This window comes from Athene noctua, chromosome 14 (assembly GCF_965140245.1).
Source record: "Athene noctua chromosome 14, bAthNoc1.hap1.1, whole genome shotgun sequence".
Lineage (NCBI taxonomy): Eukaryota > Metazoa > Chordata > Aves > Strigiformes > Strigidae > Athene > Athene noctua.
The window spans coordinates 16,838,297-16,862,114 of record NC_134050.1 but is presented as its reverse complement, the minus strand read 5'-3'; the positions used below and the strand labels follow the sequence as shown (position 1 = coordinate 16,862,114).

Below are 23,818 nucleotides of genomic sequence, written 5' to 3'. Positions count from 1 at the left end.
TTCTTCTCACTCAAGGGAGGAGTAGGATCTGCCTTGTGTCGATCACACTGGCTGTTTTTCTATAGGTGCTCCTGCTGCCATTTTAGCCCCTAGATCAACTGATTTGTGGGGTGAAACTTTAAAAATCAGGTGTTCAAAGTCAGGAAAGTCCAAGTTCCTGCACAGAAGACCTTGTGGGAGGGCACTGAGATGATTCAGGGCTACCAATGTCTTGGCCAGATTTGGAGAATACAGCTCATCCCTACATCCTTGGGGCCAGGGCAGCATGGACAGGGCTTGGCTCATGGCTTGTAAAGGTGGCTTAAAACCGCCACCCTGAAATGCTGAGTTATCAACCCCAAGCCCCAAATTAAGGTTGACATGTGGGTGATTCCCACAGCCCTTCACAAAGGGGGGTGAGTTTGCCTTTAGGCTTCCCTCCAGGGTGGTGCCGGCCTGGCAGACAGAGCCGTTGGGTAGATGAGCCCCGGGTGTCTGCATTGAGTAACCCAAGGTCAGGTGTCCCACTGAGGGATAAAAGCTGGGACCACTTGCAGGAGGGGCAGTGTCTGTGTGTGAGGTGGATGCCCTGTGCAGAGTTCCCTGTTGGGGAAGGACCTCCCGCCTCCCTGGGACTGGGCTCCAGTCAGGTCTGGCTTTTGTAAACGTGGGTTCTGTAGGGATTCATTATGTGGCTTCCTTGGTCTTGTATATTTAGCTTATTGACCTGGTTGTCTCCCATCCCTTCTATGGGAGACTGCATTTCACCATTTATTCCACCCATTGTTGGTTGTGCAGTGTCATTGTTGGGATCATTGGGATTGATGATGATTATGTATAATCTGATTGACTTGTTTGTACCCCCAGCGCTCACCCATGTACTGACCCTTTTGTGTCAAATACAATTTGGTTATTGGTTCATCTTTATGCTGGCTGTGTCCTTTATGCTAGGCCTAATAATTGGCAAAACACATTCTCTTCCCTTTGTCTTTTCAGTGCTAAAGTGCAGGAATGGGGAGATAAATGATCCTGCCAAAGAGACTCTTGCTAGAAGAGGATAGCTGAGTTGGGCCTAGACAACACACTTACTTGCAGCCTGATCTGGGATGTTAAAGAGCAGATTTGAGCACTGAGCCATCAGGAGGCATCCAGTGATGTACAGGAACTGAGTCTGGTGATCATAGCTCGTTCTCCATGGTCATCTCCACACCAGGCACAGAGTTTAGTTCCATGCTTCTCAGAACTGTGTCTTTTGCCCTGGAGGATGAAAATTAAACTTGGGGTTTTCTTACTCCATTTCCCTGTCAATGCCAGTAGAATGAAGCTAAATCTGAGTGAGAGCATGTGGCTGATTAGCTGTCTGCACTGCATGCCCCGGGCAGGATGAGGCTCGTATCTGGTGGAGAGTGGCTGCATCTGAAAGTCATTGCTTCCCTTGGTCGCCTTGCTGGGATCTGTTTTCAGTTGCTGCTGAGACAAACTCACCAGTCAAAATACTGACGCTTTTCAAGGCCAAGTCAGCAACATTTCCTGTAAGCAGTGTTTTACATTGCATTTGCATGAGTTGTGTTTTTGATTGTCTTGAAACCTCCATAAACAGAGTTCTGTCATTAATTTTACTCTTCTATTCAATGCTGGTAATTTGTACATTGTGCCTGTCCAGCACAAACCAGGGAGTGATGATGTTGGTGCTGTGCTGAAGGACATTCAAAGTGCAGGCAAATCCATTGTTTACTGCTGAGATGAACCAAATGTCGAGCACTGATCCTTTGCTAAATTGGGATACATGCTGGGTAATCTTCCTTCTTCAGTGACAAATATGACTTCTAGGGCATTGTCAGTTGGGTCTGTTTGAGTACTGGTATCCCTCTAGGGCAGTTGTTCTTTTAAAGGTGCTTTTTTATTCATGCTCTGGCTGAGTTTGCAAAAGGTTGTTTCTGTGCAGCTTCCAGTGATATGGTACCCGCCCCTGGTGAAATGTTAAACCTTTGGTCTTCCCCTTCCTTCGCCAGGAGGTAGAGCCTGGCAGCCCTCACCAAATTCTGGGGCTCTGCAGCAACATTTGTTGAATAAAAAGGTGTGCCCAGAGATCTTGCAGTTCCCTCTCCTTGGGCTTGGCTTGGAATCTGGGAGCCCTGACAAGGACGCTGGATCCAAGCCAGCAAATGTTTGTGTCCCTGTATTGATGTGTTTGTGTCAGCCTTCACAGCGAGTCAAACCTCTGCTTCTGAACTGAGGTGTTACCAAATCAGAGGGACTGGCTGACGTGGTCATTGAAGGAGCCTCAGGAAGAGGTTCTGCATAAAACATAAGAGCTGGATCAACCAGCTGTTGTTGAAACCTCAAGGTTTTCAACAAGCTGAAAGTGGTGACAGTTTGCCCCAAGCCTGGGGCAGAATATCCACCTGCACCAATGCAGGCTGGGGACCAACCGGACATGTAGCAACCCTAGCATGAGGACTGTGGGGGATGGCGATGCTGTGCGAGCCAATGGTGCATGCTCATCAGGAATAAGGCAAACCATGTAATAGACCATTTGAGGAGAAGCATGGCCAGGACATCCAGGGAAGTTGTTATCCACCTTGGCTTGGTGCTGGTGAGGCTGACCCAGTGTTGGGCCTCCCAGTTCAAGAGGGTTGTGGACAAACTGGATTTGACCCAAGTAAGGGCTACCAAGAAGGTCATGGGTCTAGAGTACATCATCTTTAAGAGAGGTGGAGGGAGTTGGACTTCTTCATTCTGGGGTGTTCTAACAGCAGCCTGCAACTACTTGAAGGGCAGCCCCAGAGGTGATTCAGCCAGACTCTTCTGTACAGTGGCAGCTGATACCATGAGCAACGATGGCTACAAGCTTCAGCTTGAGAAATTCAGATTGTACATTAGGGAAAACTTCTTTCCCAGATTCTCAGTGAGAGAGCAGATCTGTTTTCTTGGAGATTTTCAAAGCTTGTCCAGAAAAAGCCACAGCTGAGCTGATGTGCCCAAGCAGGAGGGTGGATGAGATCTCCTGAGGTCCCTTCCTGCTGAAAGTCCTGTGATTCTACAAAATCATGGCATTGAGATCTCTGGTTTCTTTTTCTCTCTAAAATAAAAATAATGCCCAACCAGACTTCAAGGCTACAACATGTAAGAAAACAAATAACCCTCCCCTCAGGCAAACAAACAAATAAATAAAACCCTAAGTAAACAAGCAAGCAAGCAAACAAACAAAACCCCCAAAGGACAAAAGAATCTTTTTTATTTAATTCCCCAGTTTGCAGTCACCCTCATGATTTGTGTGGATTTAATACTTTTTTTTTAAAAAAAAATAGTTTTTGGCATTGGCTGGTAATTTGTAGTCTGAGTGGAGTCACATGTGAACATTTGCTAGCTCAGTCTGTCTATAAATTTACAGCACCTGAATGGGGGAAACCAGCTCAGTTGGAGGTGTTGATGAGAGCAGCTCTAACTGCATGTAAGACCTAGGCTTGTTCCAGGACCTGTAGAAATCTACTGCAAGAAGCATGAGGGCTTGGAAATATCTGTTCTGCTGTAAGCTTCAATTGTAACCTTCAGAAATAAAATCAAAGTGCCTTTCACGAAGAATTAGAACAGTAATCTCTTCTTGAGCCACCAGAGGCAATAAAAGTGAAAGAAGTGAAACAGTTAAAGAGTTGGAGATTTTGTCACATGCTCTTGTTTGGGGCAATGTCCACTTTCACTCTGCTGCCTCTCAAGCTGATTTTTGTTGTGATGGTACTTGAAGTAATGAGCCCACCTGGGACAAGGCTGAAGAAGGAGACCCTTTGATCTTGCCTGGCAAGTAAGTAAAGGGGAGAAAAAAAACCACCAACAAAAGAAAGAAAGCAAAAAAAAAAGTTGGCGTCCTGACTCAGCCCCTTTCACACTGTAAGCTTTGAACTGTACACACAGCTTCCGTATTTTACCTGTGCTTTATGTTCCCAGCTAGAAAGCACCTTTCTATCACTTTTTCAGCCCATCAGCCTGCAGTCAGTTGTTCCATGAGCACTATGAATACAAAAGCCAGCTCTGGAGGTGAGGAAGAAGATTTGGGAATGAAGAGTGAGACCCTGGGGGAGAACGGCTGCTTGGGAGAGGTCAAGAGGAGACAAACGATCCTTGTTGCCTATCTGATTGTAACCCTCGAGCTGACCTTCCTCTTCATGCAGATGGGAGTCATGCCTGTGAGTATGGGTGGTCCTGCTTCGTGGCACATCTTGCCTTCAGTGCCAGGCTGTGTAGGTTTCCAGAAAAATCAGAAGAGAGTTTGTAGCAGGAGAGAGGAAACTGTATTCCTATCAGGCAGGCAAGCTGTGACTGTGTTCAGGGTTTGCCCAGGCAGTAAAAGCTGCTTTATTATTTGTACTGCATTGGCACCTAGAGCCCTTTCCTGGCCAGATGACCCTGGGTGAAGCTGATGTAGTTTGTGTCTTCTTGCTTGCAGTGGGCGAGTGACCAACAAGCAGGCAGCAGAAATCAGAGGTTTCAGATTGGAGGGGGTTTTTTTGTGAGGGCATAATAAACCAGCTGTGCATGGGAATCATTGCTTCTCACTTACTGGACTCTCCTATCTGGTTTCATAGACTCATTTAGGTTGGAAAAGACCTTTATGATCATCAGGTCTGACCCTTAACCTGACACTGCCAAGTCCACCTCTAAACCACATCCCTAAGCACCACATCTAAATGTCGTTTAAGGACCTCCAGGGGTGGTGACTCAACCGCTTCCCTGGACAGCCTGTTCCAGTGCTTGACAACCCTTTTGGTGAAGAAATTTTTTTCAAATATTTAATCTAAACCTCCCCTGGTGCAACTTGAGGCTGTTTCATCTTGTCCTATCCTTGTCATCTGAGAGGAGAGACCGACACCCACCTTGCTACACCCATGCAGTAAGGTCTCCCCTGAGTTTCCTTTTCTCCAAACTGAACAACCTGAATCCCTTGAGCTGTTCCTTACAGGACTTGTTCCATAGACCCCTCACAAGCTTCATTACTCTTTGGACACACTCCAGCACCTTGATGTCTTTCCTGTAAGTGAGGGGCTGAAAACTGAACCCAGTATTTGAGGTGTGGCTTCACCAGCGCTGAGTACAGGGGGATGATCACTTCCCCAGTCCTGCTGGCCATGCTATTTCTGATACAAGCCGGGATGCTACTGGCCTCCTTGGCTACCTAGGCACAGTGCTGGCTTGTATTCAGCTAGCTGTTGACCAGCATCTTCAGGTCCTTTTCCACCAGGCAGCTTTCCTGCTCTTGTGAGCTCCTGGATCTATGATACACATGGCCACCCCTCTCTCTGATGAGCCCATGTTTTCTGGGAGAATTCTCAACAGGTTTTGTGAATTCAGAGACAAACTGCTCCCTCCTTCTGGGACGAAACTAGCTCATGGTGCAGCATGTACCAGGGAAGCAGGCAAGACTGGGGCATCTCCACACCTTCTAAGCGCTGAACTTGGCTGTGAGTTTTAAACAACTCTTAGCAGATGGCACAAAACAAAAATGTGAATCAGAAATAGCTGTCCCTTGAGCATACAGTTTTTAACTAAAAAAAAAAAGGATTGTGGGTCTTTAAGGTGTGCATTTGCAGTTTTCTGCAAGCTCAGGTTGTGGGTGTACCATCCAGATTAAAAGTAATATTTTTCCCATGTTATGCTTGCATTGATTCCAGCTTGCTTGATTAAACAGTGTCAAGACCTTACAGCAGCCGTCTCCTGGATGGTGCTTGGGCTGCCCTAAGTGCAGGGTCTGGAGGCAGGAAGGCTACTTAAAATCTACCTTATCCCCTTAGCAGCAGCTGGATATGTTCAGCTGTGTTAGACTGCAAAGGTAAAGGGGGATTCAGATTTGTGACCTAGTGCAAAACTGATGGTTTTGATCACATCCCCCTGATCTTCATTAGTAGATGGTGTGGGACAGAGACTTTTGGTCTTCATTAAGCAGCCTGTGTCTGACCCAGTGAAGATTTCATCTGTAGATATGGGGAACTGAAGGAAGTGCTTGTTTGGAGCTGTAGTCCTTTCCACATAGGTATTAAGCCCTATATTCAGAAGTATAGCATACTTCATTCCCATTGACCTGCTGAGTCTTTTTCTTTTTTAGTACTTGGCAAAGAGCCTAAGTTTGGATTCAGTGGGGTTTGGCTACCTCCAGACAACCTTTGGTGTCCTCCAGCTTGTGGGAGGTCCCATTTTCGGAAGGTAAGTGAGAACAATTCTTACGACCCTTTTCATAGCTGAAAAAGGCCAGACATTTTTCTACTTTAATAAAAAAATCATTTGGTTCTGGTTCATGGTCTTGTTGAAATGTTTGAGAATTTCATAAATGGGCAAAGGGAAAATAAATACTATAATTAGAAATACCACAACATAGAAGCAGCCTTTATATTAACTTTGCTGTGTTTTAATGACACACATTTAAGTATAAAAATATACAGGGAACAGGCTAAACCATCAGAGCCCTCAGAGCCCAGGTCCTAACGGCTTAATCCTGCAAACATTTTATAGCCACGTGTAACCTTAGAAATATCTTGTGACTGGGAATCCTAAAAAAGAGAGTATTTATTGATGTTAAGTAGAGCTATCAATGAAAATATTTGAGGGTTGTGTTATTTTTACAGCTGAATCTCACTGTATCTGTGTCAGTGTTTCATACAAAGCTAGACTGTATGAATCTTGAAGAACTGATACATCTATAAGCTCATCTATCAAAAGAAAAGAGTGGACAAGACAGGTTTACTGCCTCTCTGTCCCATGCAGGGGACACTCCTGTTCCTAATGAAATGTCCACAGCCAAAAAAGATTTGAGTGGAGGGGGAATGCATTCAAAAAAGCAGAAAAAAATTTGAAAGAGGAGTATAATCCAGTGATAGGAAACTAAGATGAGGCTGAGAAAAATCTAGCTTTTTTTTCTCAGTCCTGCTGCTGATCAACAAAGTAGTAAATGGATACAGAGTTGGTGTGTGCCTCGGTTTTTCTGCATGCTGATTGATGCTCTAGGGAAGGAAAACAACAAGTCAGAATCCATCCGGGTCTGGACTCTCGTGGTGGGACTGAAGGTGTATATTGCCAGGCTGATGTCAGGTTTTCCCAGATGTGAGGCTGCTTTGACCTCAGTGCAAAGGTAGATAAAGAGAAAATGTGAAGGAGCAGGGGGGGGGGGAATAAGAGAGAAAAATGTGTAGCTTAGGTTAGTGGTTTTTGTTCTTCTTGTTTGGTGCTTCTAAACAGCCATGAGAAGATGAAGCACCGATTTTACTCTTAAGTAACAAAACCAGAAAAGCCCCAGACTACATAGTGAATCGTGGTCTTTAGGTTACAAAAAGCTAATATAAGCTTCCTGGCTTTCATGTACACAGTGAAGTTTGACCTGTACCTCTTCCTCAACATGAAGCCCTTTAATTACTTATGCTTAGCTTTGTTTGTAGACCAGTCTTGGCATTTTCTGGGGGGTTGTTTCTTTTAGTGTAAGCACAGCTAAGGGCCACACAAGGTAAAATTCATCTGCTAACTGTAATATGCAACTTCAGTAGAAGGAAGGAAGGAGGAATTGGAGTGAAAAACATTATCTAAGGCCTGGTTTATGGTCATAATTGCTCAGAACCCTTCCTGTGGTACTCTCAGACTTTGTCCAACTTAGCTTTTTAAAGTACCTTGGAGCTGAATCAAAACCTGACCCAAAACCTGATCTGCCTGTTTGAAACAAATTTGAGTCACTATTGTGATGTCTTTACTGAACCTTAATAGAAAACTACCTATTTATTTTCTTTAAGTGATGCAAAATGAGAAATATTGCTTTGAATATCCACTGGAAAGAAATTGGAATAACTTCAATTGCCTTTGAACATGAATTAAAAAATTAGCTAGCCTGATTCTCTGGTCTGAGCCAACTCTGGGTCACAAAGTAAAATTTGAGGGTGCTACGTGCTCTGAAGTGATGATACTGTGAATGAGTTACTGAGCTGAGCTGCTGTAACTGCCTCTGCCTGTGGCTGGTCGTTAGCAGCTCTGAGATAAACATCATTTATTCACTGAAATGCCAGGGGAGGAAACTTAAGGACATACTCGTTTTCTTGTGCTTATGAGGGCTCTGAAAATGGACTGTGGCAGTTGCTGGCACATTCCCTTGTTAAACCAGTGTCTGTGCCCGCGTTCCCAGGTGGGCAGCTGGTGCTTCAGCACTGGTCCTTGCACTCCTCCTTCGGGCAAGGCTTTCACTTCTGGGGAGACTTTGTTTTGGGTTTTGGTGTGGGTTTTTTTGCAAGGCAAAGTTTTCTATTGCTGGTAGTCAGCAATGAAGAGAGGTTGTCCAGTATTCAGACCCAGTGAGGTGAGCTCCTCTTTTGGGAACTGAGTGCTTCTGAGAACGTGCTCAGCGCTTCCCATGGTGGATAAATGAGACGGCCATGCAACTTCATCCCTCTGGGTGCATTTCACTTGTAATGACCTGCATGGTCTGACAACTTCTGACTTTGGACAACCCTGTACCATTTCTGTACCAGGTTTGCAGATCAGTTTGGCACCAGAGCTGCCTTAATTCTCTCCTGTGCATCTGGAAGTGCCTTCTTCCTGCTCATGTCCATCTCCACCAGCATCCCTCTCCTCTTCCTCTCCAGGCTGCCAGCAGTGTTCATGCACGGGCTACCAGGTAAGGTTGGTCAGGGCTGAGTGGCTTTCCACATTGCTTTTATTGCCTGATACCTCTCTTCTTGCTCACATTGCTGGAAGTCAACAGGCTCAACAGCATGAAGCAAGGAAGGAGAAACATTTGATGGTCATCAGGGATGAAATGGTGAGAACGTGAAGTAGCGGGTGTATGGGTTATGAAAAGTAGGGCTAGTAGTCCATTGCCCTAGGTCTGTCTTCCTGTATGATCTTGAGCAAGTTGCTTGAATTTCACCATCCAGACAGGGGTGACAATCACTTTCTGACAGCAGTGCTGTCACAAACCTGTGAGCTGCCTTCTTGCAACCAGGATATTTTATAGGAGAGCTTTTCCCATTCTCCTGGTAATATGACCATGCTGGTCAAAATGAAATGTGATTACAAAAACACCTTCCATTACCCACCAAGCTGTTCTGATTTAGTTGGCCTTTCCTACATGTTTCTAGTAAAACCCATAAACAACTTTTAGCTACTGAAAGTCTGTGTAAGTCCTTCAAGAGGACTCAAGTTGATAGACTGTTAAACCTCTTCTTGCCACTTGTGAAGTGGTTTGAGTGTTTTTGTTTCCTGTGACTGACAGGCTGATCCACTCCACTCAGCACTGTGCACAAGCATTTGCCCTGGGGTTGCAAGGACCATTTTGTGGCAGACACTGTTTTTGTGGCCTAAAACTGTGTATACCTGCTGCTCAGACTCTGTGGCAAGCTTCTTTCAAGAGATTTATTTCCCTGCAGGTGCTCAGAAGGTTATTACAGACCTGACTAATCCTTCCCAACGCGCTGATGCTTTGGGGAAGCTGGGTCTTTGCTTTGGAATAGGAATCATCATCGGCTCTGCCCTGGGGGGTGTCCTCTCCACCAAATTCAGGTGAGTGGCCCACTTGTTCGGTGTTGGCCTAGTTCAGCCACTGAGGGAGCTGCTAAGAGGTATTTTGCTTTCCCTTCAGCTTTTAATGATATCTTACTGCTGGTGGCAGTAGAGCATCGTACCAGAACTCAAAATTTTGCTTTGCATGCTGCTACAAAGAACTACTCCCACAGTTTTTAAGGAGACCTTGTTGAAAATCTCATCTTCCATCCACTTAAACTGATTCTAAAACATGTTGAAGTGAGAAATGGAGTCAGTCTGTCTGTCTCCTGGTTGTCTTCTCTTTGGAGCTGAGCGTGCTGAAAAGCAGCACACAGTGCATAGCCTGCTTTTAAGAAACAGTGTTGTACAACTGAGAAATCAAAATTGGGAGCAGTGTGAAACTCGTGGGGAAATTGGTGGCAAGACCTTGGGGAAGGGGAAAGCAAGCTTGGGACAGTGGGGAAGAAAAGTGAGGAGGTCTAGCCCTGTCACAGCACGATGAAGCACGTACCTGCCCCTTCCCTGTTTGCTTTCCACAGTGTGGCACATCATAGCTGCAATCATATGTGCTGCAGTAGGGAAGAAATGCCTGATTGTACTGAATTTACCAGTCTGTTCATTATTAGGAACATAAAGGAAGCTCAAAAGGTGTGGTGTGTCAGAGAACTTTGCAGGCAGGGAAGCGCTCGTGGCTGTAATCTTCCTGGGAGATTCCCCAGCATTTTTCCAGTGGGTGAAAAAAACTCCTTTGTGAACTTTTGAGGATTTATTTTGCTCTTTCTTTTTCTATGGACACTTGCTTCTGCAGATTCAGGTTAGCATGGAAATAACTTTTTTCCAACCACTGTGAGCATTAGAGCTGCTCTACGGTGTAGAACAGAGGTTAAAAGTCCTTAGGGGGAAGCTGTGGTTTTTCAGAAATTGGGTTTGTCCTGGAAGGGCTCACTGTGACTGGCAAGTGTTTGTGTCTGCTCAGTGTCCCCGTTGGTCTGCCTGCCAGCGCTGCTGGCAGCTGCCGCTCACCATCACAGCCACCCAGCGCCGCCGTACCAGTGTGTGTCCCACCTCCCCTCACCTGGACAGCAATGCTATCTCATCAAAAATCAGTTTTCATGAACTTCAGGCATCTAAGTCAAACATCATTGATTTTTTTTCATGATCCTTGTCCTAGTGCCATAAGCACCACAGGCTGCGTGTGGTGATACGTCCCCTGGGCATTTTTTATAGGGCACCCCGGGTTAATGTGGGGTGCCATGCATCATGCTTTGAACCCTGTTGTGCGTCCATACATGTTCAGGTGCTGCAGCCACGGTACTTTTTGTCTCAAATCTTTGCAAAGGTTAATTGAGTAGAAGACTTTAACCTTGCTGCCTTAGAGACTAGCCCCTCAAAGCTCTGTTTGCTGCTGTACCTTGGCAGCGTTGGGCCAAATTACTGCTGCAGACAGTCTCAGGAGTTTTCTTCCTCTCGCTTGAAACCTGAAAAGGTTTTTTTTTTTTTAATTCTTTTGTGGTTGGTGCCTGTTCTTTGTTGGCTGATTGACACAAGGCTGGTTCAGAGGATTCATTTTGTAGTTGTTACTGGGGATGAAGTTGTTATTTGGGATGTACAAAATATTAACTAATTCAGGATCTTAAAGTATTTATAGATGTGGATGGTTGAGTGGGATTTTAATAAGTATTATTTTTAATCAAATGCAGTCCCTTCTGTATGTTAACTGTCTGAAAGTAGAAGTTACCTCTGTTCTCAGCTTAATCTCTGTTTATATGCCCATATTTAAATATCAACATTCAAGTAGCATTGTTATCCAGCAAAAATTTATGGGGTGTCACTTACCAGCATGTTCATCGGTTGCTGGTTTATAGAAAAATCAGCGGTGGGAGAGAACCCCCTGTTGCAGTAAGAGACACTTGATTGCTGTCTGGCTTGTGGATGTCGGGGCTTGGCGTTGTCGGACAACAGGACGCTTCCAGACTCCCCAGGTTGCTACTTATTTTGAAAGCTTCTGGCCCTTGTATTTTGTGCCTGCAACATAACACTGAGAAAAGCGGATGTTGCCCACGGTTATGGGACAGTAAGGGACCTGCATCTGAACACCTACACGGCTTCTGCCTTTCCCGTCGCAGGGGGTGGTTTCCCTCGCAGCCGGCGGAGGGCAGCTCTGCCTCGCAGTTCACAGAGTCACAGACTTGTCTCGGTTGGAAAAGACCTTCAAGATCGTCCAGTCCAATCATTAACTTCACACTGACCGTTCCCAACTCCACCAGATCCCTCAGCGCTGGGTCAACCATACTCTTGAACCCCTCCAGGGATGGGGATTCCACCACCTCCCTGGGCAGCCCATTCCAACGCCCAACCACCCCTTCTGCAAAGAAATGCTTCCTAGAATCTAGTTTAAATATCTAGCCTGGTTTGTGCTGGAGCATCCCCCTGCCGTGGGCTCGGGGCTCTTCTGCCCTGCAGCAGGGCTGGGGAAAGCAGCCTCTCTGCCCGGAGCATCTGGGTTTCTTCATGAGGATCTGTGCTTATCCCTGGAAGGATGGTAGGAAATCCCATTAACAAAGGACAAACTCCAGGGTGCTGGCAGGAGCCTTCTGACCGACCTGACATGCAGAGGGTTGATTAGATTTTATAAACAGCAGCTCCAGGCTGAGAAGGTCACTCTGGGTGTTTGGTAGCGACCTTCACTGCAGCCAAATCCCACCTTTGTTCTGACACGGTGTTTAGCTCCTCTGCCAGATTTCTGTGCAAAGATTAGAGAGACCAAACCTCCTGATTTTCAGTGTTTTGGCTGATACTGGCGGTGAGCAGAAATACAGCCCTGCAAGCAGATGAAGACAGCTCTGTGCCATGAAACAGCCCGCAGAGCACTCCCAGCACCTCTGACTCTGTCTGTGCCACTGACCTGGAGGGAAGGGAGTGGGTGTCACATTATGGACGTACTTGAGGCTCCTTGGCCCTGTTGCCATATCCCACAGATTGGCTGTTAATCATCCCTCCCTGTTTCCCACACTTGCACAAGAAGGCCCCAGCTGTACTTGGAGCTGCATAATTACTTCCATTTTTTTCTAGAAGAATGACCCAATCTCCTTTCTTTGAAAAGAAGCATTTCTGCCATATCATGGAAGAGCAAAGCTGGAGATTTCTGTCCATTCTGCATTCTTTGCTTTCCCTCACCACAGAGCTGGCCAGCATTCCCCGTCTGTTGTTGACAACATTATTCATATGTTAGCAGTGGTTTGTATACAAGAGGGGGTAGAATTCAGCCTCAGTTCCTCAGCTGATGTCATTTTGGTATTATTCCACTGTATTGTATTTACCATTGATGTACTTGACCTAAAGAGCTGGTCTGTTGTTGTTTTCAATGTTGGAATAATATTTGTCAACCCTTATTTATGATGGGAGCCCCAGGAAATTGAATGGCTTTTTCTGATTTGCACAGGATTTTTTGGATATCAGATCCTGACCTCCGCTCCTAAGCTGTAGCCACCAGTTCCAGACCTTCCTTTTCCACTCTAAAGCACTACACTTTGCCCCCGTGTTTTCCACAACTTTGAATGAAGCTGTAGCAAAGGAATTGTGACTTTTAGTCAGACTGGACATGTTTTATTTGTCGAATGTGGCTTTGCCTTTTCCAATTAAAGGGGCTGCTTGCCAGCTGGATTTGCCTTACTGAATTTAATTGCTGGAGACCTTGCTCTTAATGTATAGCCCAAACTGCATACCGCTATGAAGAACATTCTTTCTACGGGCAGGGTGATGGTCAGGCAATTTTACACCACCTGAGGATGAGGTATAATCCAATTTATTAACACAAGCAGTTGTAATCTCAACTATTTGGTAAGTATTTTCATGTTTGTATGTTTTTATCTTTTTAATCGGCATTTTCTGGTCATTGATCAGTTGGATCAGGATGTGGATGCAAAAATATCTAGCTTAAAAATAGTAGTTCAGCTGAGGTCTCCAGGTTCTCTGAGAGTCTGCAAACTTCATGACAGCTCATCCACAAAAGGTGACTAAGAAAAGGAGCATCACCTTGCTCTCTGCAAATGTCCTCTCCTCCCTGTATACTTACTGTAAAGCTGTTAGAGGACCACAGGCTGTAGGTGACCGTGTACCCCTGGAGAGAAGTGATTTGGTATTTGTAGTAGACTTTTGTGGCAGCACAATGGGTGAAGGGTGGAAAAAAAAAAAAAAAAAAAAAAGGCTGGATTAGTCTTCAAAAGTTGAAAGATGAGCCTAGGTAGCTAATTACAGAGATTTCATCCTTTCTTCTGGGACTATGATTAATTGCATTTGGCTGCTTCTTTCTTTCTAACAAGGACATACAGAAGCTTTGCTGCATGACCCAAGATTTGTTTGCTTTCTATGGACAAGGAGAGATTTCTTCATTTTAGTGACTCAGCTGTAGGCTTAAATCTCTTGGAGCAATTATTCTTTTGAACTTGGGATTTTCCTGGCCAAACCCCTTTGGTTTCTTATTTAATATTATTACAGCAGGCTTTAGGGGTAGGTTTTTTTTCTCCCTGGCTGTGCTATTATCCTTACTCCTCAAGGGGAAAAGGAGCTTGTTCACCCGGAGTAAGGAATTGCATTTCTTTTCAATAACCCATTTGAACAATGTCCTCTGGCAGGGAATTTCTCATCACTTCGCAGCAGAGTGGAAAAACTGTGGGTGTTGAAAGGGCTGAAGGTTGGGAGCTGGGAAGGCGGGTGGGAACATGGCAAAGGGTGAGAGGGTTGTTCTCTGCTTCAGGACAAAGCAGGGCATTCTGCTGCTGGGAGCTGCTCCTGCTCCCTTCCAGTAGAAACTGTGGTATTTCTCTGCCTGGGATGATGTCGATCGGTCAAGCAGCATGGATCGGTGACACTTGTACAGGCGTTGCTTTGTCCTTTGTATTGAGGGACTTTGGGGAGAGGGAGGTGGTGTCTGCCTGCCAGAAAGTCATCCACAAGCTGCAGTGTGGTCTGTCACTGTTGGTTGAGCTCTGTGGTGCCTTGGGAGAGATGGGGAAAGAATAGCAGATGGACTCTTTGTCAAGGAGCTGATGGTTTGGGGAAGGTGCAGAGGACCTCAGTTGTGGCCTTCTGTGAAAAACAAAACAGGATCCAGAGATGCTTCTTCTCATTTACTCTGCATGACAACAATCTTAGCTTTGGAAGCTATGGTCCCAAAGATTGTAAGGTCTATGTTAACCAGGGCTGGATAGAAGAACATGCACATCATCCCTCCACAACTTGTTGGTTCAGAGTTCAGGTCTAAGGCACTTTTCTTCTCTCCTCTATTCCCCGCACCAGAGCTATCTTGTTCTGATGACTTGTTTAACCTATTCTTAAACCTGAGAAATGCCTCAGTGCAGTTTGGGTGGAGTTCAGCTAATCTTAGACATCTACGGTGGAGACAGCTACATCTAAATTTGCTGTTTAGACTCTATGTGGTTGATGGAGAGGCACAGACACTTCTACAGCACCATTTACCTCCCCATGAAGCAGGCCTTAAACAGATCAGGAAACGGTCCACTTCTCAAGCTTTCTGCTTGCTTAACACCCAAGCCCCAAAACTCTAGCTCTGGCCATTAACATGTTGTGCCTTTGGTCACAGTCCTGGAGTTTGCTGCTGGGTTGTGAACATACCAGGAGTCACAAGGATGCAGGTCCCAGGCAGTTTCCCCTGTCTGCCTTCATGCAACAGACAGGGGTGCACTAAACTCTTCCTTCCTGCAAACCTCCACCCCACTTACCACTTCTAGGCCACCAATTTTAGATTTGGGTCCACTGGCTTTCTCCTGTTTACCCATTGGAAGATGACCCTGACACTGCAAATGTGCCCTCGTTTCCCCCTTAGCAGACCTTCAGTAAACCTGGCTTTTCCATGCTCTCCCTACAACCTCTGCTCTGACCTTCAGTGGAGGAAGGCATGATGATGGGGCTGAGAGCTCCTCTTTGGCCCTTCACCCATAGGTGGGGCCCTTTCTCAAGGGAGGAAGAGTGGGGTTCAGGGCAGGAGTGAGCAGCTCATGGGAGGGAGAGCCCATGCCTTGTGCCTGCCCTCATGGGGTATGCCTGGGGAAGGCTGGGCTTGCTTGAGCTAACGTCGTGCTGGTTGGCAGCCCCTTCCTCAGCCTTGTCAGGAGCTCCTCATTTTTGTTCAAAACCTCTCTCCCTCTTAGCTTTCTGCAGGGGTTTGGTGGGAGGGCTGTGTGTGAGAGTGGCTGTGTCAGCTCACAGGGGATGTCCACCTGCCCCCTCTCACCACACAGCACCCTCCTTCCTCCTGGGCATCTCTAACCTTTTGGGTTAGCTGCTTCATCTTCCCAGGGAAACCATGATGAAAAGGCATTTAAAAAAAAGTAGTAGAAGGAGCAAGTATCCAGAACTTCCTTGTGTGGCTGGCTTGTGCTGCTTAGACAGAGAGCTGAGGTTTGGGTGCTGCTGGGAATTGATTTGCACCAGAACCACGGGAAGAGGGACTCCTGGCATGGTTTGCCTGGTGTCCCTCTCTGGGTTGACAGTGGTTACCCCAGCAGGCAGACAGTTAGGAAATAAAGGGGGGGGAGGAAAAACCTATGGGAGAGCTAAGGAAACTTCCCCGCTGCCTTCTCCAGCTTTCATTGTGCCCATGTGCTGGCCCATGTGCTGGGGGAGGCTGCCCTGTCTCGCTACCCCATGCCTGGAGTCAGAAAGTGAGGGGGTGGTGGGTGAGCAAAACCCTGTTTTGTGTGCGTGGTGGCTAGATCGCAATCAAAAATGAATGTGTTTGTGAAGTTACCTCTTCTAAACAATTATGGGTGTTTGAACGCCGCTCCCCTTGGCTGAGGCTTTGGAAGCGCTGGGTTTCTGTGCGGCGTGGTGCCCTGCCTGGTCAGTTGTTAGCTGTGTTCCTGCAAGGTTGTGTTGAGGTGGTGGCTGATCTTTTTTGTCTAGCCTGGCTTAACAGCCCCAAGTAATAAGTGTTAAAAAAAAAAAAAAAAGGGAAAAAATAAAAAAAACCAACCCCCCCAAACTGGAATTTTATGGAAAGGCACGAGGTATTTTGGGTCTGCCCTCTCTAGCAGAGGCAGTGTCAGAAAGCTCAACATGACCCTCACCGTGTAGGTTGCACAATAAGGCAGTGTCTGCTCATGACTCACTGGAGCTTCATCTGCTCTTCCCACTCCTGGAATATTTCATGACTGGGCAGCAAATCCAGCAGTTATTACTGAGGAGTGAAATCCAGGGAAATACTGTTTTCTTTGTTAACAGAAAATAGAAAGCACAGAATAGGCTGTGGTTAAGTTCCTGAATTGGGATTTGGGACTTGGCTCTGCCACAATTTTCCTGTGATGTGAGTAAGTCATCCCATCCCTCTGACCCGGTGTTCCTCATGTATAATACGGGGCAATGAGATGGTTTTTACCTTCTCTCTCCCAATACATTTACAGTATTGCTATTTAGATTATACAGCTTGTGCAAATATCTACTACCTTGAGGGAATGCATCCATTTTTTTCTGGATGTATCCTCCTCTTCATCCCCTGGTGTCCTGGGCAGATGGAGTCTTTATGAGCCCAGCTACCATCCCATTTTTTGGATCTTGTTTCTTTTTAAAAAAAAATTGTTTATTGAAAGCAAGCGCCATCCTTCTGCTGTCCCAGAGGTTGGGGGCTGAGTCTAGCAAAAGCTAGCAGAGGGACCTGGAGGGCAACATGGGGCGGCACAAACTTTCTCCGTTTGTGCTTGCACATGTTTGTATGGACAGCCCTCTCCTTTACATCTCCTAATCCTTTAGATTCAAAGGGTCATGCTTATGTTTCATTCTGATCTGCTTCAGTGAATGAACCCAGCCTTGTGGTGAGGTTGGGGCAGGAAGGATGTGGTGCCTGTGTGGGAAGGACTATCAGACAAGGGAGGGAGGGGAGGTCGGGATGAACGGAAAAGTGTGGATTTGGCGTGTGAAGGGTGGACTGGGAGGAGTTAGGATTTGAGGAGCTGAAGAGTGAAGTTCTGCAGGAGAAAGGCTTAGTGCTTTTAGATGTATTGGGTCATCTGGGACAGTAAGATTGGAACATCAAGTGGCTTGGGCTGGGAGGAAGCAGTATATCCAAAATGAACCTTCATTTGCCACGGGAGAAGAAAAGGGATAGCACATCCAGTGCTGTTGCTCTCCTGTTTTCTTCCTGCCTGAAATACGGCTGCTGTAAAGGATGGGTGGAAAAGCAGCCCTTTTGGAGGAGTTTTGGGTTGGGTATTAAACCCTTCCTGGTGTTTCTCTTGGCCATTGCTGTCAGATTGATGGGACTGCCGGGTGGATGGGGAGATGCAACACCCCGTTATCATGGGGTGCCAGTTCACTGTGGCTCTGGGTTCTTGGATGGGGTGTTCAGAGGGGAATAAAAAGGGTGTGACCTTTGTGTGAACTACACCAACTTCCATGGCCCCACCCAGGGTTTTTGCTTTCTGCAGTCTCTTTATGAAACCCTACTCACAGCCACTCCACCAGCCAGGGAGAGCCAAAGGTATGTGAAGCATTCAGGCAGTGAAAGCAGCCAGAGGGCAAAGGAGTTTCTGAATGGCCATCTTCAGGCTAACTCCAGCACTTGTTGGGGCTTGTCTCTTTAACCTGACAAATCATGGGTTATCACAGCCAAGGGAGAAATTCAGTGCCAGCATCAGGAACATTCTCTGTAGCATTCAGATGGCAAGCTCCTGGCTGCTCAGGCTGAGCCCTGTGCACCAAGGGGTGCAACAAAGGCCCTTAAGCACAGCTGGCAAGCAGAGATGCTGATCCAAGAGGAGGGCAATGCGAATGGTGTGATCAGAGAGGCCAGACACCGTGGTGAGGGTCTGTTGGTGCAGAGGGCACAGCGCTGTGTGTCGAGCCAGCAGTGGGTCTGTGCCATAGCACATGCAGAAGCACTCCCAGTTTGCCCAACTGGCGTTTGCAGGAGGCAGGGCAACATGTCGCATGGGGTTGTATCCCGTCTGGGGGGATATGGAGCAGCAGCTTTGGAGGAGTAGCATGTCTCGTTGTATTTAACTATTGTTTGGGAGGCAGCTTGGATGGCCTGGGAAAGACACAGACCCTTATACATTTGTTAGAATAATTTGCTTTCCTTTACAAACACATAAGTGGTTCTGCTCTGCTCTCTAACTGCCCTCTAAATCAGAAGTGCATCAATCAGGCTTTCCAGAAATTACTGTGATTTTTTTTTTTTTTTTTTTCAGTTTCCCACTTGGGGATATCTAACGTGGATTTTCAGAGGATAGGAATTTAGCACTCAGGATCTGAAAACTCTGCATATTTTTGAGCATCTGAAGTTTTCTTATTTACTTGTTATTACAGCAATTGTTGCTTGCATTTTAATTTATTTTTCTTGATGGAGAGGGGATTATGCATCTAATCCTTTGTGGTCTGTATGCAGAATTAACTTTCTCAGTCTCACTAAATGTTCCTTTATTCTGTGATATTCTAGGCTGAAACTTTGGACTAATTACTTCTTTCCAGAACTTCACTGTGAATCCTTTTGAAATGTGCACCATCTTTATTTTTATGGGATTTGGTTCATTTCTCTTTTACCCCAGGGTATGTGATCTGAGACATATTGAAGTCATTGGAAGTGTTTCCTTTGAGTTGGGTTTTAAATCAAGCTCTGGGTAAAGAAGTTTGTAGAGGAAGGAAGGAAACCTCCAGAAACTTAAAAGATTCCTGCAGGATATTTCTTTTAAAAACTTGAATAATTAGAAATCCCCTGGGAAAAGCCATCTGGGGAGCATCTGAGCAATGCTTACAGGAGGCCAGAGTCTTAAATGCTGTTCTCAGACTTTAAAAAAGGCGGGATGAAAGACAGTAATGCTCATTAAAGCTGAGGATGCTCATGCATCAGATGTTTAAGCTTATTTCCTACAGAAGCTTAGAAAGGCTCTTTCCTGATATAAAGCTGTATAACAGATTATCTGTATTGTGTGTGATGTGTTTCTTTCCCCTCCCTTCCCGACTGTCCAGACACAGTTGGATGTGAAACAGATGATGAAGCGATTCTTCTGGCTGATGTTTTCCGGTGTAGTCCTGGACATTTCCCAGTCGTCCAGGAATGACTTTTCATGGCAGAAAGAGACTTACTTCTAGATGGACCTACTGATGTTTAGAAAAGAAATTTTGAAACCATTTGTTGAAGAACTCCCTTAGGGTAACCGGAAGAGCCTGTGGTTGGTGACACCAGGCTCATGCCTCGCACTACACCCACGTGTGTTCTCATTGCATGCGATTACACGGTCTGGGATGTGTAATTGCCCAGTTGTAATCTGTCCACCCTACCAGAAGATGCATCGTTTTGATTTTGCCTGGGTGTTGTGTGGCAAGCACTTTTCAGACAGAGTCTCTCGGCCCTTAACAGATTCATAAAGTTTTTCCTGTGCTTTTGTATAAAGCCTGATTATTACTTTTAAAATTGTTTTATTTCTTGGGGGTGGAGGTTCAGCTGTGGCAGGGAAGAATTTGCAGTAGCTAGAAAAGCACATGCGCAGTGCAAAGCTGCTCTGGATAGCAGTAGGGCTAAACTGTTCAAAAGGTTTCCAAAACACAAACACTGCCTTGACTATTACAGCATCCAGTGTGAACAAATCCCATTTACCCTTCTCCAGCTGTGCCAGTTCATCCCATTCTGTACTGGTGAGAGGCAGGGTGTCCACCAGGAAAGGGAAGGCAATCAAGAGCCACATGCATTGGTCACCTACCTCAGCCTAACAGGACCCAAGGTCAGATGATGCACGAATACTGCTAAATACTTACCAGGAATAATCCAGCTAGGAGATAAGGCCTATCTTATCTGCAGGTCTGCTCTGAGAGGGGGAAGCAGCAGTGAGCTTGGAGCCAGGCAGCAGCAGCAGCCCGTAAGGAGGAAACTGCAGGAATGCAAATAGCATGTTCTAACGGGCAGTGAAGCTGTCTGATGGCACACCCGGGCACTCTTTTATTGTGGATGAGGATCTATTTCTGGACTTTGGAAATGAGCCACCCAAAAGTAAATGTTTAGTCAGCCTTGCAAGCTGTCTGAAATGTATGACGTGCCTGTGACAGGGTGGTTTTATGGGGATGGAACTGATCTTTGCTAAATGTGATTCTGCTATAAAGAAAATCTGCATTTAAAAGAGATGGTAAGGTGTGGGTAAAGTTTAGTTTTCTGTCCTGGAGAGCTGAGCTTTAAGGGAGAAAAGGGTGTCTGCCACTTCTGCAGGGACTCATAAAGGGCATGGGGGGGCTCTCCCCGCTGTGGAGGTTGTGCCCTTCAAAACGAGCCCTGACTCTGTGGCTTTGGCACAAAACTGAGAGTTGTTGTCATTATATGGTATGGAGGCACTTGGCTTTGTGTTGGGGCAGGCTCCTTGCTTTGACTAGGAGCTGCAGCTGTAGCCTGCAAGGGCAGGGAGAAGGTGGTGCAGTGAAAAGCAGGGCTTGGTCACAGTGCTGGGAACGCCGTGGCCACTGGAGCAAACGGGGACGTGCTGTCAGACACCAGACGGGCATCTCCACCTTGAGTCAGTGATCTGGGGACATGCTGCCACAGAGCGACAGCGAGCTCTCCCGTGGGGCAGAGTGGGCCCACGGCGGGGCACTGGGCGATGTGGGGCAAGAGGAACAGAGGGCACCAGCAGCTGAGCACAATGGCTTGGCCAAAACCCAGTTGAGAGTAGAAAGCCAGACCTCCAGTATTTGGCTGTTGGTGACCTGCAGCTCAGACTGCATGACGGGGCTGGGGCTGGGTTTAGTTCATCTGGGAGAGGAGCAAGTTAGAAAAGTGGATATGGGTTCAGGTTTCAATTCTGCTCCCCAGGGCCATTCCAGGTGCTCATATACAAACTTTTGGCCCAGGCCCATCTATAATTAGGCATATTCTTTAAAAGTATTTTCCTTCCTCAGCTCCTATGCTCTTGGCTTGTCTCCACTAGCCCTCTTTGCTGTGCTAGAACACAGTTTGCTGGGTATATTAATTGAACTGTTTACACACCTGGTTTCCTGCAAGAATAGACACCTAGCTCCTTCTTTTGAAAAGTCTAGCCCAGAGGCTGTAAACAGGAGTTGTGCTATGTCTGGAAAAGCTGAACTGTTGCTTATCTGCACTCCCTCGGGCTGTGGGAGCAGCAGCAGCTGCAGACATGGGTCAGTTGAGCATGGAAACCAGCTCACACGCTCTTCCCACCAGTCCTGTCCTCCTGCCTATCTCGGAACCTCCAGCAGTTGAGGAGCTCCCCTCTTCACAGTGTGATTCCCTTTTATTGTGATGGTGACAGGACAGGCCCCACCTGGCATTTGGGTCAGCTGAGATGCATATTTTGCCTCCTATATGAAAGCTGGGGATGTCATCCTGGAGTTCTGTCCTGTGCAGGATGGCTGATGGGACGTTCCCTCTCTTTTCATGGCTTTACCTTCCAAGGTTAGTTTCTGTCCAAAGTCCCCAAAAGCAGTGATGGGTCCATCACCCCTTATACTGTTCTAGTCATGGCTGAGGGGCATCTTTCATAAGCCATCGTGTGGCTCGAAGAGTGACTGTGAAAAGAAAAAGTTGGTAAGGCTTGTGTGGTGAGAATCAGATTAAATGGTTCCTTGTAATCTCTTTGGTCTTAAAATGTATAAGCATAAACAAATGCCATTGAACAATTTTGATTTCAAGGTATAAGAGGAGGAAAAAGTCAGCACAAAATCACTTGGCTGATGCTGTCAAGGATTTCTGCTTCTGAGTCAGGCAGCATTGGAAAACCCCATAGAGCTTTCTCAGATGCTAAAACAGACCTTCAGACTTTGCTGGGGAGTCCTCCTTCACACCAGTGTGTGCTCTGTACTGCCTTCAAATACACTGATTTTGTGGACATGCTATCAGCTTCTGAATCCTACTTTGCAGCCATTGTTTTACTGTGTGACACTGAGTTTTACTCTGCTGCTTCATTTCTTTGCTGAATGTTACTTGAACTTCATCTGGAAGATACCAGCTAACCTCTGTGTAAGGCTGTGAGTTGGGAGGGTTGGTGTACTGTGCTGTTGGTGGTCTACAGGCTATGGACTCTGATGCTGATGTGCTGGGCCTTGGCATCTTTAACCTTCTGTACTCTTTGAGGTTTCTGAAGCACTGTTGGTGAAGAAGACCCCTGGAGGAGTTCCCCCAAGGCAGGCCCTTGGGAAGGGACATGCAGATGCCTGGTCTGGGAATAGGGAACGGGAAATCAGATGCACCTTAGGGCAAAATTTGCTATCCAAATCCCAGTCCAGCTAGGAACGGAAATTGCTGCTGTTCTCAAAGCACTGGACTGGACTGGGATTACTCTGACAAGACCCCACAGGCTTCCAGAAAGTCCCACAAAGTCATCGAGTGGTGAATGAAAGAAGGTGTGATACCAGCTTTTGGGTGCTCTTGCCGCGGGGAACTCCAGCAGCTCTGTCCGGGACCAACACAGCTTCTAATTGCCCAGCAAGCGGTGACTTTGTCGTTGAACTTTATGTTGGCATTGATTCCTGCTTGGCTGCTGAGTGTTGGTTATACGCCATAAGTGTTACGAGCTGTAAGGGCTGGGAAATCTCAGCTCTGGAAAGAGGCCCAGAAGGATGAAGGTGGCAGGTACTTTCATCCAGGCTTGCGTCAAAACCCGTCACGGGTGAAGAGGAGAGGGTTTACGCTATCACCCCACTTACCTTTTTCCCCTGCGTAATCATCTCCTTCTGCCAGAAAACGAAATCTGGGCTTTTGCTACAAACCAGTGGCTAGCTGGATCCAGCGTGAAGCAGCATGACTGTTCATGCTGCGCTGTGTGCTCCTGCTAATGGTATCAAATCAAGCAGGAAATTATTTTTGGAGCAGCAAGGCATGTTGAAACCCAGCAGAAGGCAGCTGTTTGCGTAACCGGAGTTGTGGGAGAGCTGCCTCCCTTGTTGCCAAGCGCTTGACTTCCTATACTGGTGAGAAACGGTTTCCCTGCTCCCGGCAGCATGAGCAAATCCCCTCAGGCTTGGGAGGCTGGGCTTGGTCCAGCATCCATCATTCCTGTAGCGCCTGCTTCACTGCTCTGAAAGTCCCTGGAGACTTTTCTGCGGGGATTTGAACTACCTGATTCTGACTCCTTAGATCACTGCTCAGCCCTCTCCTTAAAAACAAACGATCTGCAAAATAAAGGGGTCTGTTTGGAGTTTCAAATGCATTTTGGTTAACTCTCAGCAGAGGTCCACATCTGGCACACAGCCCATGCTGGAAGTCAAACATTAGTTCTGCCTCACTTGGGGCATCTGCACTGTGTTTTCACACCCTGCCGGGGTTTCCAGCACCGGTTCAGTGCCCCGGCAGTGCTTGGGCTGCCTTCGCAAGGATGCG

At 46.6% G+C, this 23,818-nt stretch overlaps 1 protein-coding gene across 1 annotated transcript in view; it reads left to right on the top strand.

The window, feature by feature from the left end:
* Window positions 1–23,818, top strand: part of SLC67A1 (solute carrier family 67 member 1) — a 76,871-nt gene that overhangs the window by 11,537 nt on the left and 41,516 nt on the right. The window contains exons 3-6 of the mRNA XM_074918254.1: window positions 3,955–4,163; window positions 6,077–6,174; window positions 8,475–8,620; window positions 9,372–9,504. Coding sequence (XP_074774355.1) covers window positions 3,981–4,163; window positions 6,077–6,174; window positions 8,475–8,620; window positions 9,372–9,504 — 560 coding nt within the window. The 5' untranslated portion in view covers window positions 3,955–3,980. The remainder of the gene's footprint in view (window positions 1–3,954; window positions 4,164–6,076; window positions 6,175–8,474; window positions 8,621–9,371; window positions 9,505–23,818) is intronic.